At 39.7% G+C, this 16,033-nt stretch overlaps 1 protein-coding gene across 2 annotated transcripts in view; it reads right to left on the reverse strand.

Annotated features, from left to right (window-relative positions):
* Positions 1-203: 203 nt before the first annotated feature.
* The window catches only part of ACTR2 (actin related protein 2), a 38,027-nt gene continuing 22,197 nt past the window's right edge, over positions 204-16,033 (reverse strand). For both annotated transcript variants that reach the window (XM_047781925.1, XM_047781926.1), the window contains 4 exons: positions 14,848-14,997; positions 10,428-10,573; positions 6,481-6,613; positions 204-2,853 (listed from right to left, as the gene is read on the reverse strand). In XM_047781925.1, coding sequence (XP_047637881.1) covers positions 2,683-2,853; positions 6,481-6,613; positions 10,428-10,573; positions 14,848-14,997 — 600 coding nt within the window. In that variant the 3' untranslated portion in view covers positions 204-2,682. The remainder of the gene's footprint in view (positions 2,854-6,480; positions 6,614-10,427; positions 10,574-14,847; positions 14,998-16,033) is intronic.

A 16,033-nucleotide genomic window follows, 5' to 3' on the forward strand; every position in this document is an offset into this window, starting at 1 on the left:
ATCATATCAGAAAGAAAGGTCGTATCAAAAGCAAATTATTTTTGGTCAAATAGCAGAATGACACTGAACTGAACTTGGCCTAACAACTAGCATAAAATTGTTGATCCATTTTGCATTAGCAAAAATGAAAATATGGATAAAAATAAGCAAATGAAACCAAAGAGAAATACTATTAAGAGGAAAAACAAAGACAAAATTCAAAATTTACTTTGAAAAATCTGATTTTATTTTCTGAATCAAAAAGAAAGGTATTCATGTTAAATTTAGAATGTTTAACTTTCCATTGATCTTTCAAAACACTTTCCAGATATTAATGGTGCTCAGAACTGTGTAAAAGTTAACATCCAATACCATATTTTAATGAAAAAAGTTTAATTAAATGTAGGACGTATTTCTAAGAAATCCTTCTCAAAGGTCAAGGCATTGGCAATTCTAATTTTAAAAGAATTTTAATCATTATTGGAAACCAAGTGGCAATGGTTTTCAAGAGCTATAAATCAGATTTCTTTTAAAAGAGAGAAAATCGTAATTTCTAAGGGGCTCATATCTGTCAACTCCAGTTAAACATAATACTTTTCCACCCTACCCCCAAATTACTAAATGCATTATTTCACCTTGGAATAGGAAAACTATAAGATGTAATTTAAAATTATATTCTCTGTATATATTAATACACCATTTTGTCATGTTTGCCCACAGAATTATAAAATTAAAACCAAATTCTATATTCAAGGGACAGATGACAAATGCTTTATTTAAGAGTCTATCCCATTCTTTGTTGTCTGCAACTCTCATATTTTAAAATCATGACCAAAGGTCAGGAGTCGATCCGTTTACGTGAAATGAACAACCAACAGATACAGGTCCTCCATTGGTGTCCTTGAACAACTGTATTTAAAAGGCTGGGGGATTTACAAGAACATGATTTAGGAACACTTTAGAATTCCATAGTGGCTCTGACACCCAGGTCCCTAAAATCTAACAGACGTTATGTATAGGCTATTCACGTGTACTGAAGCATGTCCAGCATGCAGGCAAACTCCTTTTATTTGTTCAGATTGAGGTAAAAAAGACAAAAAATTTGTAATAACAACAGAAGCTACATAATTAAAACTAACTTCCTTTTGCGCTTACTTCACATGCACTGATTTTTAAGTTTTTTTCACAAAAAAGACGCTAGAGCCAATGTCTCCAATTTCAGTCGCCCCCAAAAGTAAGCTGCTTCTTTCAAAGAAAGTATTAGTAAAGAATGTTTTGAAATGAAGGAAAAGACTTCTCTCTAGAATTTGTATTTTGTACTTAGCGTGACACAATTTCTTACTACTTTATTTTTCAAATTTAGAAGGAATTCAAGTCTGGGTACTGTTTGCTTTCTTTGCTTGTTTTGCTTTTTTTCAGATACCAGAATTCATAAATACGATTTTCTAATAGGAAAGCCTGATATTTACAAAATACTAACGACTCTTCTTTCAAGCTTAAGGTGGCTGAGACTTAGGAGTTATGATTTGTTTTTCAGTACAAAACGCATTTAAATCTTCATTTTTGGGGAAACATTTTAAATAGTTAAATTTTACTCCACTTCTAGGTTTCAAATCACACCAACAAAAAAACTAGTGACAATTACCCAACTCACAGGTCCCCTATTTCAATGTTATTTTTTACCCAATAATTAAAACCTACTGCCAATAATTATTCATATATATCTGTGTGTTTTTGTTCAATAAGCACTGGTCAGTTGTATCAAAGAATCATTTGCAAGAATGGTACTTGGCACCGGGTGACCTTAATTAAACAGAGGCACTTAGAAAATACCAGCTCTTATGCACTTTTTGTCTGTAATTTGAATTTCTAAAAGCATTTTTTCAATGTTACTTTATCACTGATAGATTTTAGGGAGTCTAATCCCAACTGACATGGCTGATCTTGAAAAACAAATCCCTAAGCCACACGGTAATGGGACACTAACTACCCTTGCTTTACATGATGTGGAAACAGTTCCAGGCAGACCAACCTGCCAAATCCAAGCACTGTAAATAAAGTTCACTGACGTACCCCAGAGCAGAAATGCTCAAAAATCGAAAAATTAAAAGACTACCCCTTCCCTCCACACAAAAACCCACCCGAAACACTTAAGTTCTGAGCCTAACATTTCCCTAAAATGTTAATACCAGAAGCTTTCAGGTATTTAAAGCTGCAGCAGTAACTGTAGAAAGCGCCACAACAGAGGGAAACGCCTGAGTGGGTTCGGCAGCCGCCCACCCGGCCCTTACCACCCCCACCCCAATAATATGTAAAAGCTCCTGTTAAAGTTATTTTTCTTATGCTAATAAAGGCATACCACCTAGTGTGCTAAAGACTAAAACTAGCAGCAGTAGAGCAGTAAAGTGAAAAGAAGAAGCCTAAGGAATGATCTAAATGCCTACTTAGAAGAAACAAAGCAGCAGACAAGACCCTTGCCCTCTTGTCGTATTTGCAGGGAAGTGGTGGAATTAAGTAGTCAGATTTACCCACATTAACACAAATTTAACAAAGCTTCCCCCAGACACCAGAATAAAACCTGACCTTTCCAGTCATAAGGGCACAGAGAGGCCTCTTCCAAGTCCTGGCGTTGAAGGAGTTCAGAGATTGGCAATAAAGAAAAAGAGAAAGCAGTAGGGGTGTGATGGGAATGGGCCTCGCAGTTTATCGAACAGTCACCCCGAGTTTCTCCAGCACACGAACACCCTTTTCCTGGTATTCCTGTCGGGTCATCCAGAAGTTGTCTTTGTCCTTCATGATGTCCGCTAGAACGGCACCCCCCAGGAATACCATGTGCTTCCTGCGGGGTGGGTCTTCGATGCGGATCTTGAATTTCTAAAGGAGAGAGAGATGATAACATCACATGTGCACAGTGCTTTCTGCCTTAGGAAAATGACTTTTTCATATAGTCTTTTGTTGAATCCTCACAAAAGTCCTGTGATATAAGTAGAACAGCAGGGTTTGGCAGCTGAGGTAGAGAGAGACACTTGGTAATTTGCCCAAAGTTCACAGCCAGGAGATCACCCATATCCCAGTGTGCTTATGTAGTCCCCATTTACACCTGTGCCCCATCCTTCACTGCACCCCTCATCACCCTCAAAAGTCTAATTTGAACAAAGAATTCTGTGGTCACACTACCCAGGAGCCCAGGTACCAGAGCACCGACTGTGACAGGTTTCCCACCAGTGGAAACCACCTGGCCAGCTGCTAAATGAAGAGTCTCGATAAGAGGACTTCTAGAGTTTCTTCAAGGTCTAACGCTCCTGTGACAATAGTACAGAGCAAAAGAGTAAGACTGAGGTTCTTTTCTTATATGCAAAGAATTCAAATGAAATGTTCTCAAAGCCAAACATGGTCAAAGTAAATCATGGGGGATGCTGGAAAAAATGAACACAGTCACCAAAATTAAAGACAAGTGGGAAAATGTTTATATTCTGTAGCCACTATTAAGTGTCCAACAAGGACGGCCCTTCATCTGTATGGGCAGTCAACACCTGAAAGAGAAATCTTAAAATGAAGTAGCAGTTTTATTTACAAAGATACAAATCCTCCAAAAAGACTCAAAATAACTCTGCCGGTCTTAAATTGTCTTTACATCACATAAACGAAGCATCAGATCTCTCATTATATATGATACGGAAAAACACCAGTTGGCTTATTAATTCATTCTGAGGCTAACCTACTGTCTTAACTGTTCTAGTTACTTTTTTACTCTTCGGCAGGGAGGGGTCAGCAAACATTTCCTGCAAGGAACCAGAGAGTAAATACTCAAGGCTCTGTGGGGCTCTCTGGCAGTACCTAAACAGACAACATGTGACAACAGGTAACACTGTGTAGGTAAGAGAATGGGCCCGGCTGTGTTCCAAGAGACCTGGCGAGCCCCTGAGGACAGTGCTGGCCCGCAGCCCCCTCACCTGGCTGCTGGTTCTCTCTCACTACCTTCCTAACCCAGAGGCCAGGCAACAGCAACTTCTGTTCCTCACGGCTGTTGCTCTCTCCCTCCTCCCTGCAACGCCACGCTGTTCAGAAACTCATCGCCATCGGACTATGCCACCCAGCAGCCCTCTTTGCCCAGGTCATTTCTTCTCACACCTGCTCTGCTGGGCGTGGGCAGGATGCGCTCTCTCCACCCTGTCCTGACGTCATCCTTAGTGACCTTGTCCTTCTCCCCCTCACTCGGCAGGATACACAGCTGGGTGCCACTCTGCTCTACCCCTGCTCTCCAGCAACTGAATACGGTGTGAGAGGAACTCAACAGCTAGCTTGAGAAGGACCCTCACCACGACTGAGCCCCTGGGAACTGCAATCCCTTAACACTTCTCTCTTCCACTCTCCCGGAAACCATCTCAAGCCTCCCCCTCTAACGTGATAAACCCTGGCCACCTCCTCCCCCTCCCAATCCATCTTGCTACCTCCACCTCCTTCAACAATCCTCTCACCCACACAACCCTTAATGAGCCCTTAAACAAGTCAGATCCTACCATGTCTCTGCTCAGGACTCTCCTGAGACTTTCTTTCTCACTAAGAGCTAAGCCAAATTCTTTCCCACAGCTGAGCCAGACCTGCGTCCTGACAGCCGTTCTGAGCTCACCTCCCAGTCCCTCCCTGCACACTCTGCTCCTGCCACACCTGCACATCCCAACCAGAGCTGTTCCTGCCTGCAAGATTCTCCTCCCACAGAGTTGGGCTCCCTCGCTTGCTCCCTTCAGGCCTGTGCTCAGAAGTTACCTTGTCCCACCAGAGTCCTTCCCTGATGACACTGCACGAAGGAGCAGACCATCTCGCCCATCACCTCCACCTTCTCGCCCCTAACCTGACTTTCCTTCACAGTGCTCATTACTGCTAATACATTATTCACAGGCTAAAAACGGGGACTTATTTTTGCTCATCACTGTTTTGTTTCTCTCAGCACCTAGACAAGTGTTTGACACCCAAAAGTAGTTCAAGAAATATTTGCTGGGGAGTTCCCATTGTGGCTAAGCAGGTTAAGGACCCAACACTGGTTCTGTGAGAATGTGGGTTCGATCCCTGGCCTCACTCAGTAGGTTAAAGGATCCTGAGTTGCCACATGCTGCAGCATAGTTCGTAGTTCGCAGATATGGCTCAGATCTGGAGTCGCTGCAGCTGTGGTGTAGGCTGGCAGCTGCAACTCCGATTTGACCCCTAGCCTGGGAACCTCCGTATACCACAGGTGCAGCAGTAAAAAGGAAAAAAAATCACTCGAGACTGATTTTAAATTATATGTATAACTCAATAAAATCAGAAAAATGAGTGAAGTACTTAGACATTTTAATTTCAACAATGTGAGTCACAAATGAGATTTGTAACATTTGTATCTCCAATATATACATAGTGTCTCTGCAGGATATAATCTCATTATCTAAAACAACTGATCCAAGTTGGTGAGATGAACCTCAGAGTTTAACTCAAAATTAAATGACTCTTGGTGTTTAGTACGTATACCGTACTTAACACAGTCCAGGTTTAGAGGGAAAAAAAAGCCATATAACCATTAACTACTGCATACTAGTTTAAAATTTTCTTCCTACTCTACACATCAGCTACTACCAATTAAAGTCTGTTTCAAGGAGAGTTCCCTTGTGGTGTAGCAGGTTAAGGATCTGGCATTGTCACTTCAGCGGCTCAGGTTGCTGCCATGACATGAGTTCAGCCCCTGGCCTGGGAACTTCCACATGCTGCAGGTGAGGCCAAATAAATAAAGTCTGTTTCAAGAGCTGTAACAGTTGACAGGGATGCAAAAGAACTGGAGACATGGTGTTATACTACCAGACTGAGGAGATAAAACATGCAAGAAACAGCCAGAAAATAACAGAATCAGAAATATGAGACAGTCCAAGAGCAGCACGCTGATTACATAGTCAAAGAATAAGTTAAAAAATAAAAATAAAACCCAACGGAGGCATTTCTCACTGCATTTAAGGGCACTTTGGTTGCACCAGGCTGTTTTGTTACAGATGAACCAACATCTGGCCCTGAACCTAATCGCCTCTATCCACTGAAAACAGAGGTGACTCAACATTAGGACCACTCTGAGAAAAGCTCATCTTGGGGGGGTCCCGTCGTGGCGCAGCAGAAAAAAATACAGCTAGGAAACATAGGGTTGTAGGTTTGATCCCTGGCCTCACTCAGAGGGTTAAGTATCCAGCGTTGCTGTGAGCTGTGGTGTAGGTCACAGACTCGGCTTGGATCTGGTGTTGCTGTGGCTCTGGTGTAGCTCCAATTGGACTCCTAGCCTGGGAACCTCGATATGTTGCAGGTGTGGCCCTAAAAAAGCAAAAATAAAGGTTCATCTTGAGGGTTATCTACTTCCTTCTACCTGTTCCAGGCAGACTGAACTAGGAGTTTGTTTAGGAAGACCTCTTGCTCCCTCTGGTGGTTAAAAAGTATGTTAACAGTGTTTTAAAAGTACGTTAACAATTGGATTATTGACTTGATACTTACAGAGAGTTTTTCCACATCTCCCTTCAACACTCGTTCTAAGTAAAGCTGTTTAAGCTCTCGTTCCAAACGTGATGGCAGCCCAGGGTACATAGTAGATCCTCCAGAAAGCACAATGTGCTTATAGAATTCAGATCTAGAAAGACACAATAGGTGTTCATTACAGGTTTCAGATCAGTAAACAGTACCTCTGAGCTCCTTTATTTACATCAGCCTCAGGTGGGTGCTGGGAAAATTAAATAAAATTCAACATGTAAACCACAGGGCTGCATGTTTGCTACTACTACTGTTCACAGATAAACCCTTTTTATATATAAAGTATTTATTATCATTTATTATCACGTTGATGGCAATACTTCTAAAGCACATTATCTTCTTGCAAATGTAATTGAGTCTTTTAACAATGCAGTTTACACTACAAGCCTGTTGTGTTTGGACTGTGCTATCACAGTGCTTTCCTGGAGCCACAGAGGTGAGATTATTTACTACAATTAACCAGAGTCTGCCATGACTCCAGTTCTTGCTTTTGACTTTTCCCATTTGCCTTTTGCCATTTTTTGTTCCTTTGCCTTGAGGCTGTCAGCTATTATTTATGGTTAGATTGATGTGTTAGCTTCTTAGAGCAGTCCTCTCTTTCCTCCTTAAATATGATGTTGTTGGTCATGATACCAGATAATCAAAACTAAAATAATTGCATATGTAGAAAAAGTACTACAATCTGAGAGAGAGAGGAACTCTTCTCATAGTAAAGCTCAGGACCTGAGTCACATCTGTTTTGGTTTCACTCAAACTTGCCTCCAGGTTTTTACTTAGTTCCAGGTCCTCAAGGGCTCAAGCTATTGTAATTCTAGCTTCTAGAAGAAGTTTTGTATTATATTTAATTGTGGAAGTATGCAAATGAGTATAACATAAACTAAGTAGTTAAGGATCTGTATCCATGAACATTTTACATGTGTGCTTTCCACATGAAAAACAAAATCTGAGTTGTGCTACTTGCTAAACCTGATTCGAGTGCTTTGGGAATGCCAAAACGTTAATCACCACCAACAGGAATGCACATATAAATATAACTATTAATATGGCTATTAGTGATCATTAAATCAAGGGACTAAAAACATCTACCTATTCCCTACTGTGTGAATTTATTGAATTTATCATAATTATGAAGTCTAGACTAGATTTTTTTTACTATCTTCCATTAGATTTATAGCCTGTTGTAAGCCAAGAGCTACTTTTATTAATTTCCATTATTGTCCTGTCCCCCAGCCATCCCATAAAATTTTTGGCTATTTCACTCAAGGTTAAATAAACACTTGTTTAATAAAATGCTTCTGAGTGAATTTCTCAATAACATGATTATAAAAAACAGCTTTCTATCTATGACTCAACTCTAGATACAATAAAAGATTATACATCTTTTTATACAAATAAAACATTTTGTATGGCAAAAAAACATGAGACAAAAGAAAAATTACAAAATATCTGCAACAGGTATCACAAAGCTAATACAAAAAGAACTTCTTTGAAAACTGAGAGAAAAAAAATTACAAAAATTCTATAGAACAGACAAAAGGCACAAACAGGTAATTCACCAGGAAGACAGACAGAGAAAAATATGCTCAACTTCACACTTAAGGGAAACATAAGTTAAAACTACACCAAGATATCATTTCTCACTCATCAGACTGGCATCAAAGTATTTTTTGTCAGCTTTTTGGCTGACAAACTCTGAACAAGCTGTGGGGACGCACATGCCCTCGTACATTACTGGTGGGAAAGAAAAAGAGCACAGCCTTCACAGAAGGGAACTGAGCAATAACAAAACCACACACATTCACCCTTGGCCCCAACTACTCCCTCTCAGGACATTTTTTCAGAATACGCACATCCAACAGTACAAAGATAGTGTCCACAGGGTTATTAACTGCAGCATTACTTGCCAGCAGAAATATCAGAATCTACCTAAACAGGAATTCCTATGTGACTGAGCAGAAACGAATCTGACTAGTATATATGAGGACGCAGGTTTGATCCCTGGCCTCGCTCAGTGGGTTAAGGACCCGGCGTTGCCGTGAGCTGTGGTACAGGTCGAAGACATGGCTCAGATCCAGTGTTGCTATGGCTGCGGTGTAGGCTGGAAGCTGCAATTCCGATTCGACCCCTAGCCTGGGAACCTCCATATGCCAGGGGTGAGGCCCTAAAAGACAAAAAAAAAAAAAAAAAAAAAGAAAAAGAAAAAAAGAATCTACCTAAATAACCAAGATCCACTGAATAAATCATGGTATTATGTACACAGTAGAAAAAAGTATGCAACCAGAAAAAGAAATAAGGACAACCACTAGGAAGTGGCAAAGACCATTTAGGATAGACTAAATGAAAAAAAGCAGTGCTGAAGAGTATTTATAGTATACTACCTTTTGTATAAGAAAATAAGAAACACAGGGAGAAGATTAGGGTAGAAGACAAGGTGAGGGTTGAATAATATTTCTGAATATGCTTTTTTGAATAGTTGTGGGTTTTTTGGCTGCATCCACAGCATGTGACAGTTCCCAGGGCAGGACTCGAACCCACACCACAGCAGTGACCCAGGGCCAATGCAGTGACAATGCCAGATCCTAACCCACTGTGCCATGAGGGAACTCCACGTACAGTTTTGACTCTACTGTTAAATGTTCTGCCTATTCAAAAACCAAAATTAAAGATGAGTCAAGAATATCCTCTGTACTACAAAACAGAATGAAATCAAGTGTGCTCAAAAAGAGATGCGAGCACATCAAAGGACACGGGAGCCTGATTGAAGGGACTCTCATAGGCCAAATCAGGAACAATTTAGCACCAAAATAAAATAAGGCAGTAACAAATTATAATCCACTGAATAAAGTCATAAGTCCATACTGAAAACAAGGGAGAAGGAAAGCACTTCCTTATGCTAGAAAGCCCACTAATAAATGTAGAGGGAATAATGGAATTAGAAAAATCACCTTTTGCAACCACCATGTTAAAAATGGATTTAGACAAGAATTATCAAGAGATGCTGGGGGCGGGTGGGGGGGGGAAGAGTCTGATAAGAAACACGAGATTTAGAGTCTCAAAGCATTTTCCCACAAATTACTTACAAATCAGGAAAGAAAAAAAAAGAAAAGAAAATCTGTACAATGGAGCAAATAAGAAACTTCATCAAGAGCTTAACACTAATATCACCAATAAGGAACAAACATCACCTCTGGATATGATAACCTGAGAAGGACACATCCCATAAATAGTATTCTGGTAAAAAACGCATAGCCTAAATCTAATCATGAAAACATTCAAACCCAAACTGAAGACGTCAATGTCATGAAAGACAGGAATTACAGCAGATAAAAGGTGACTAAGAGACATGACGACTAAATACAATGTGTGGCCCTAGATTTGATCCTTTACTGGGGAAAAGAAAAACTGTGTAAAGGACATTCCTGGGACAGTGGACAAAACTGAAATATGGATGGGAGATAAAAGCATGTCAGTACTCAACCCCCTGAACTCAATAACTGCACCGTGGTTGTAAGAGAGCAGCCTCATTCCTAAGAAACACAAAGTGAATATTAAGGAGTAAAGAGGATTGATGCACTCAACCTACTCTCAAATAAATGGCTCAAGGGGAACAAAAGTGAAAGCATGACAGAGCAAACAGGCAGAACGTTAAAATCAGTAAAATGGGAAAACTAGACAAAGAGTATACAGGAGTTCTCTGTTTATTCTTGCAACTTTTAAATTTTAAATTACTTCAAATTAAGTTTATTTCAAAACAAGTTTAAAGAGGCATCTGAGACACAATATGTTGTTCACCATCCAGTGTCATCCTCTCAAAAACATGAGTGAGACAGGTGACAACATCCTGTCACCTGTCATCCTATTTATATTCCACCTATTTCTGATACATAACTTTGAAGCAGCCATTTCTAATGTACCTGGTATCAATGTCAGCCGCCTGGATTGTGTTAAAAAGCAATTCTGCAACACCTACTCCCTCAACATTGATCAAGTGAGGCTGAAACAAAGCTTCTGGTGCTTCAAATCGCTCTCCCCCAACTTTGATAATACGGCCATCTGGGAGCTAGAAACCAAGAACAACCAGATATTAGCAACAGGTTTTAAAAGTTCCCAGTGTTCTCTACACACTAGTACTTACAAACACACCTGTTCTATAACCAAAATTGTAATCAGTAATACATTTTGCCTAAAATACATTCTTGAAAAAAGACAAAAAAAAAGATAATAAAATACACTAACACAATTGTTTTTAGGATTTCTCTCGTGGCACAGCGAGTTAAGGATCCAGCCTTGTCCCTGCAGCAGCTTGGGCCACTGCTGTGGTACCAGTTCAATCACTAGCCTAGGAACTTAAATGCTGTGGGCTTGGCCAAAAAAAAAGAAGAAAAAAATGTTTTTATCATGTTCTGTTCCACCTTTTTTTATTTCTTTCCTTTTTTTTTTTTTTTTTTTAAGCCACACCCATGGCATATGGACATTCCCAGGCTAGGGATGGAATGTGAGCTGCAACCATGACCTATGCCACAAGCTGTGGCAATGCCGAATCTTTAACTCACTTTGCAGGGCCTTGCCTCAGCAGCGACCCAAGCCACTGCAGTCAGACAGTTAACACTGCACCACAGCAAGAGTTCCCTTTGTGGCTTAGTGGAAACGAACCCAACTAGTGTCCATGAGGATAAAGGTTTGATCCCTGGCCCCCTGATCAGTAGGTTAAGGATCTGGTGTTGCTGTGGCTGTGGTGTAGGTTGGCAGTGGCAGCTCTGATTCCACCCCTAGCTTGGGAACTTCCATGTGCTATGGGTTCAGCCCTAAATAAATAAAGTAGTTTCTTTCACCAAGTATTTACTCTAGAAAACTTATTTTGAGTTTCAAAACACTTTATATTGGGGTGAAACTTTGTTCAATCACTTAATCCAAAAAAATTCTAAGATCAAAAAAGCTTAAAGAATATTGATATAGAGTATTTTTTATTGGGGAATTCTGCCATATCCTACTTACTAGGTTCTATTAAAATAAGATTTGAACAAGTCAGATACTATCACAACATGACCTTGTGCAGAAAACTCCTTAAGTTACATGTTTACATTTAATTAAATGAGAGACGTTAAACAAAAACTCCCTCAAAATTCACTGGACTGATCCAAGTATAACAAACATGCTCATGTGTGGTATTTGACACATTTCTGTCAAATTAATTTTCTTTTTTTTTTTTTTTGTCTTTTTACCATTTCTTGGGCCGCTCCTGCGGCATATGGAGGTTCCCAGGCTAGGGGTCGAATTGGAGCTGTAGCCGCCGGCCTACGCCAGAGCCACAGCAATGCGGGATCCGAGCCGCATCTGCAACCTACACCACAGCTCACGGCAACGCCAGATCCTTAACCCACTGAGCAAGGGCAGGGATCGAACCCGCAACCTCATGGTTCCTAGTCGGATTCGTTAACCACTGTGCCACGATGGGAACTCCCAAATTAATTTTCATTAATATTTCTAACAGTATATTTAAACTAATATTATTATATTTAGATTCCAAAAATGACTTTCCAACATGACAAAGTATCACAGAGCAAGTTCCTCAATACATTTATTCTGTATTTGCTGTAATTGTTTACAATTATGTACAATCAGATTTTTCAAAAACTCTAGAATTATCTTTATAAATTCTATCAACTTTCTTTTAAAAAATTTACTCTTAAAAATAAACACAATCACCCTATGACTTTAAAAACCACATGAAATCACTCCAGATATATATACATGGAAAAACTTTACATGGCAGACTTACTTAGCAATACCTCTCCGTCGCCCTTCCAGCCTCTGATGCTGAGGCTCCTCTCAAAGCTCTGGCTCAGGCCAGCCTGGGGCCACCTGCCTAGGAACTACTCACCTCTTGGAACTGTTAAAACCCTATGTGCCCATTTCTTGTACCAAATCTTATCCTAGCCTTTGTCTGCTCTTACTCATCAGTTCACTGGGCTGGGTTTTTTTTTTTAATTGAAGTACAGTCTTTTTTTTAAATGTTGTGTTAGTTTCTGCTGTGCAGCAAAGTGATCCAGTTACATATACATTCTTTTTCATATTCTTTCCATTATGGTTTGTCAGAGGAGGATACTGACTATAGTTTTCTGTGCTATAAACTAGGACCTTGTTGTTTATCCATGCTAACCCCAAATTCCCAATCCAACACTGCTCCCCTCTGCCTTGGCAACCACAAGTCTATAGTTCACTTTTACTTATTGCATATTTTTTAACCTACCTCAAAACCTTTAAGGAGAGAGAGAAGAAATCAATACGTCTTTCATTTCTAGTTCCCTTATCCTTTGCCTCACGACACTTTCTTTCAAAGTCAGATAGATAACAAATTATAAATCTCCAGGAACTATCAAGAAGGCTTCAGGAAAGAATCCCAGGGAAAATATGAAGCTCATTAAATTCCAAAGTGTTAGCTTACTGACTATTTGGATGAGCATCTTCTAAAATTAAACAATGTAGCTTATAAAAATGTAAAATTATTCTGCATGGCCGAAATTGAAGGAACACTGTAAATCAATTATACTACAATAATTTTTTTTTTTAATTTATAATTATTTAGTTTTTTGGCCACACTGTGGCATGTGCAAGTTCCTGGGCCAGGGATCAAACCTCCGTTGGAGTTGCAACTTGCACCACAGCTGTGGCAATGCCAGATCTTCAACCTGTTGAACCACAGAGGAACTTCCTTTTTTAAAATTTTTTTTAAATTAAAAAAATTTTTTTTATTTTTTGTCTTTTTCTAGGGCTGCACAAGTGGCACATGGAGGTTCCCAGGCTAGAGGTCTAATCAGAGCTGTAGCCACCGGCCTACGCCAGAGCCACAGCAACGCAGGATCTGAGCAGCCTCTGCGACCTACACCACAGCTCACAGCAATGCCGGATCCTTAACCCACTGAGCAAGGCCAGGGATCGAACCTGCAACCTCATGGTTCCTAGTCAGATTCGTTAACCACTTATCTACGACGGGAACTCCCCTTTTTCTAAATGACTATTTTGTACATATCTGTGATATGCCAAACTTATATTAAATAGATGAACTTAAGACTACTTGCTTTTACTGCCTATTACTCAATATCATTTTAGTAAATACTGTATCAAAGATGCAATATGGAAAGAGTTTATACCCAGAAGAAAATGATAGACTTAAGATAGCAATACATTAAAAATTCAGGTAGGGAGTTCCTGCTGTAGCTCAGCAGTAATGAACCTGTCTAGGATCCATGGGGATATAGGTTCCATTCCTGGCCTCGCTCAGTCGGTTAAGGATCTGGCATTGCGTGAACTATGGTATATGTCGCAGATGTGGCTCAGACCCCACATTGCTGTGGCTGTGGAGGAAGCTGGCAGCTACAGCTCTGATTCGACCCCAGCCTAGGAACTTCCATATACCACAGGTGGGCCCCTCAAAAGACAAAAAAAAAAAGAGAGAGAAAAAAAAATCCAGGTAGGATTGGAGTTCCCACTGTGGTGCAGTGGGTTAAGGACCCAGTGTTGTCTCTGTGGGAGCTCAAGTCACTGCTAAGGCACAGGTTCAAGACCCGGCCCAACACAGTGGGTTAAGAATCTGGCAACTCTGCAACTATGGTACAGGTTGCAGCTATGGCTCAGATCCCTGGAGAGGAAACTTCCACATGCAGTGGGTGTGGCAAAAAAACAAAACAAAACAAAACAAAAAAACAATTTTCAGGCAGGACCAACTCCCCTGGTGTAAACTATAACTGGGTTATGTCTCTTTAGTTACAATTTCAAGTTAACATTTGTTTTGAATATTTCATTAAGAAAATACTGTCAGGAAGACTGCCACCTACTGAATTATTAAAGCAATCCTATAGGATGACTACTTCCCAAAGAATCTTAGAACAAAACACCAGCCCCATGAAATGCTGAAGAATACTGTAGTCATACGCAAATCAGTGTATATGAGAGGCCCTTCAGTAAAGTGAGACCGACTCTCTTCCAAACTTATCTGACAATGTAACTCCCATTTTGATTTTTGAGAAATAATATTACGTAAAACTCATACTGAAAATGCTATTCGAGATACTAGAATCTCAAAATAACATCTCATATCTAGTTGTATTTTAAGGTAGAAAAGCAGTATGATTCTTGCCTATGTTACATTATATGGTGTCCTAAAATATTTAAATCATAGAATCCTAATGTAGAAAGACATCAAAGGTTGCACATGTGTAACAACCCCAAACAAAAAAGCTGGATTCCAAGAAAACCTCTTTAAACACACTCCAATAATCATAGTTGTCCATTTTAAAACCACATATAAATTATGTGAATATTGGAAATACTCACCGTGTATGATTCAACTAATACTGTGGTTTCTAAGGCCAGTTTCTGTTCTTGCTCAATATTATACCCCACATAACACAATTTTTCTTTAATCATGCGAACCGTTTCAAAATCAGCAGAATGGTTGAAGGCATATCCTCGCAAGAGAAGTAGCTGGTACAAAAAAATAGCAGTAATTCACAATCGGAATGAGTTCAACTCTGCAAAAGTGACTAATACTCTCTAATATGTCATGTCGGTAACAAATGCAAAAGACAATGGATCCTTAGCTCTATTTCAGAAATGGGAATATTACTTACCATAAAAAGATGTATTTCAGTTTCACAGAGAATAACAAAATTAACAGTTCATGAATAATAAGTGAGCAAAAGGAGCACTTTGGCTTTAAAAATGAGTATAGAGTACCAATATTTAGATAGTTTTGATAAATAGGCAAGTCTATTAATAAACAATATTTTAGCACTGGATTCCTAAAATCTGCAATTTGTTCAAACAATGTCAAATTCATGAAAAACCCCCTTGGTCTTAAGAAGTTTTATCCCTAGCCTCTAGTATTATGTCTGACACATATTAGATGGGCAATAGCATTTGTTAAATAACTTATAAAGGAATTCAACATGCTGATGGAAAAAAATGTAGTATGCATCATAAACACACTGGACTTTTCATATATAAACTTAAAAAAAGTAATAAATCCCCTAATCTTTGTGTTTATGTTCAAAAGAAAATTTATGGGCACTCCTCTGGCAGTCACCCTCAGGAGAATTTGGGCTTAGAATGAGAGTATTACAATTCTCACTAACAACCTCATTATTGATATAAATGAGACTAAAGGAACTGAATGTCACAATTTACTGCATAGACATCACCTTAGAATAGTCTATCCACAGTAGCACCAATGACATAGGGACCTTACAATTCTTTTTTTTGGGAAATCTGTGGCAAGAAATAGATTTATTTATTTATTTTTTGCTTTTTAGGGCCACGTCCACGGCATATGGAGGTTCCCAGGCTAGGGGTCTAATTGGAGCTACAGCTGCCACCCTACCCCACAGCCATAGCAACTCAGGATCTGAGCCTCGTCTGGGACCTATACCACAGCTCAAGACAATGCCAGATCCTTAACCCACTGAGTGAGGCCAGGGATCGAACCTGCAACCGCATGGTTCCTAGTCGGATTCGTTTCTGC

Source organism: Phacochoerus africanus, chromosome 5 (genome assembly GCF_016906955.1).
Source record: "Phacochoerus africanus isolate WHEZ1 chromosome 5, ROS_Pafr_v1, whole genome shotgun sequence".
In the NCBI taxonomy this organism is placed as follows: Eukaryota; Metazoa; Chordata; class Mammalia; order Artiodactyla; family Suidae; genus Phacochoerus; species Phacochoerus africanus.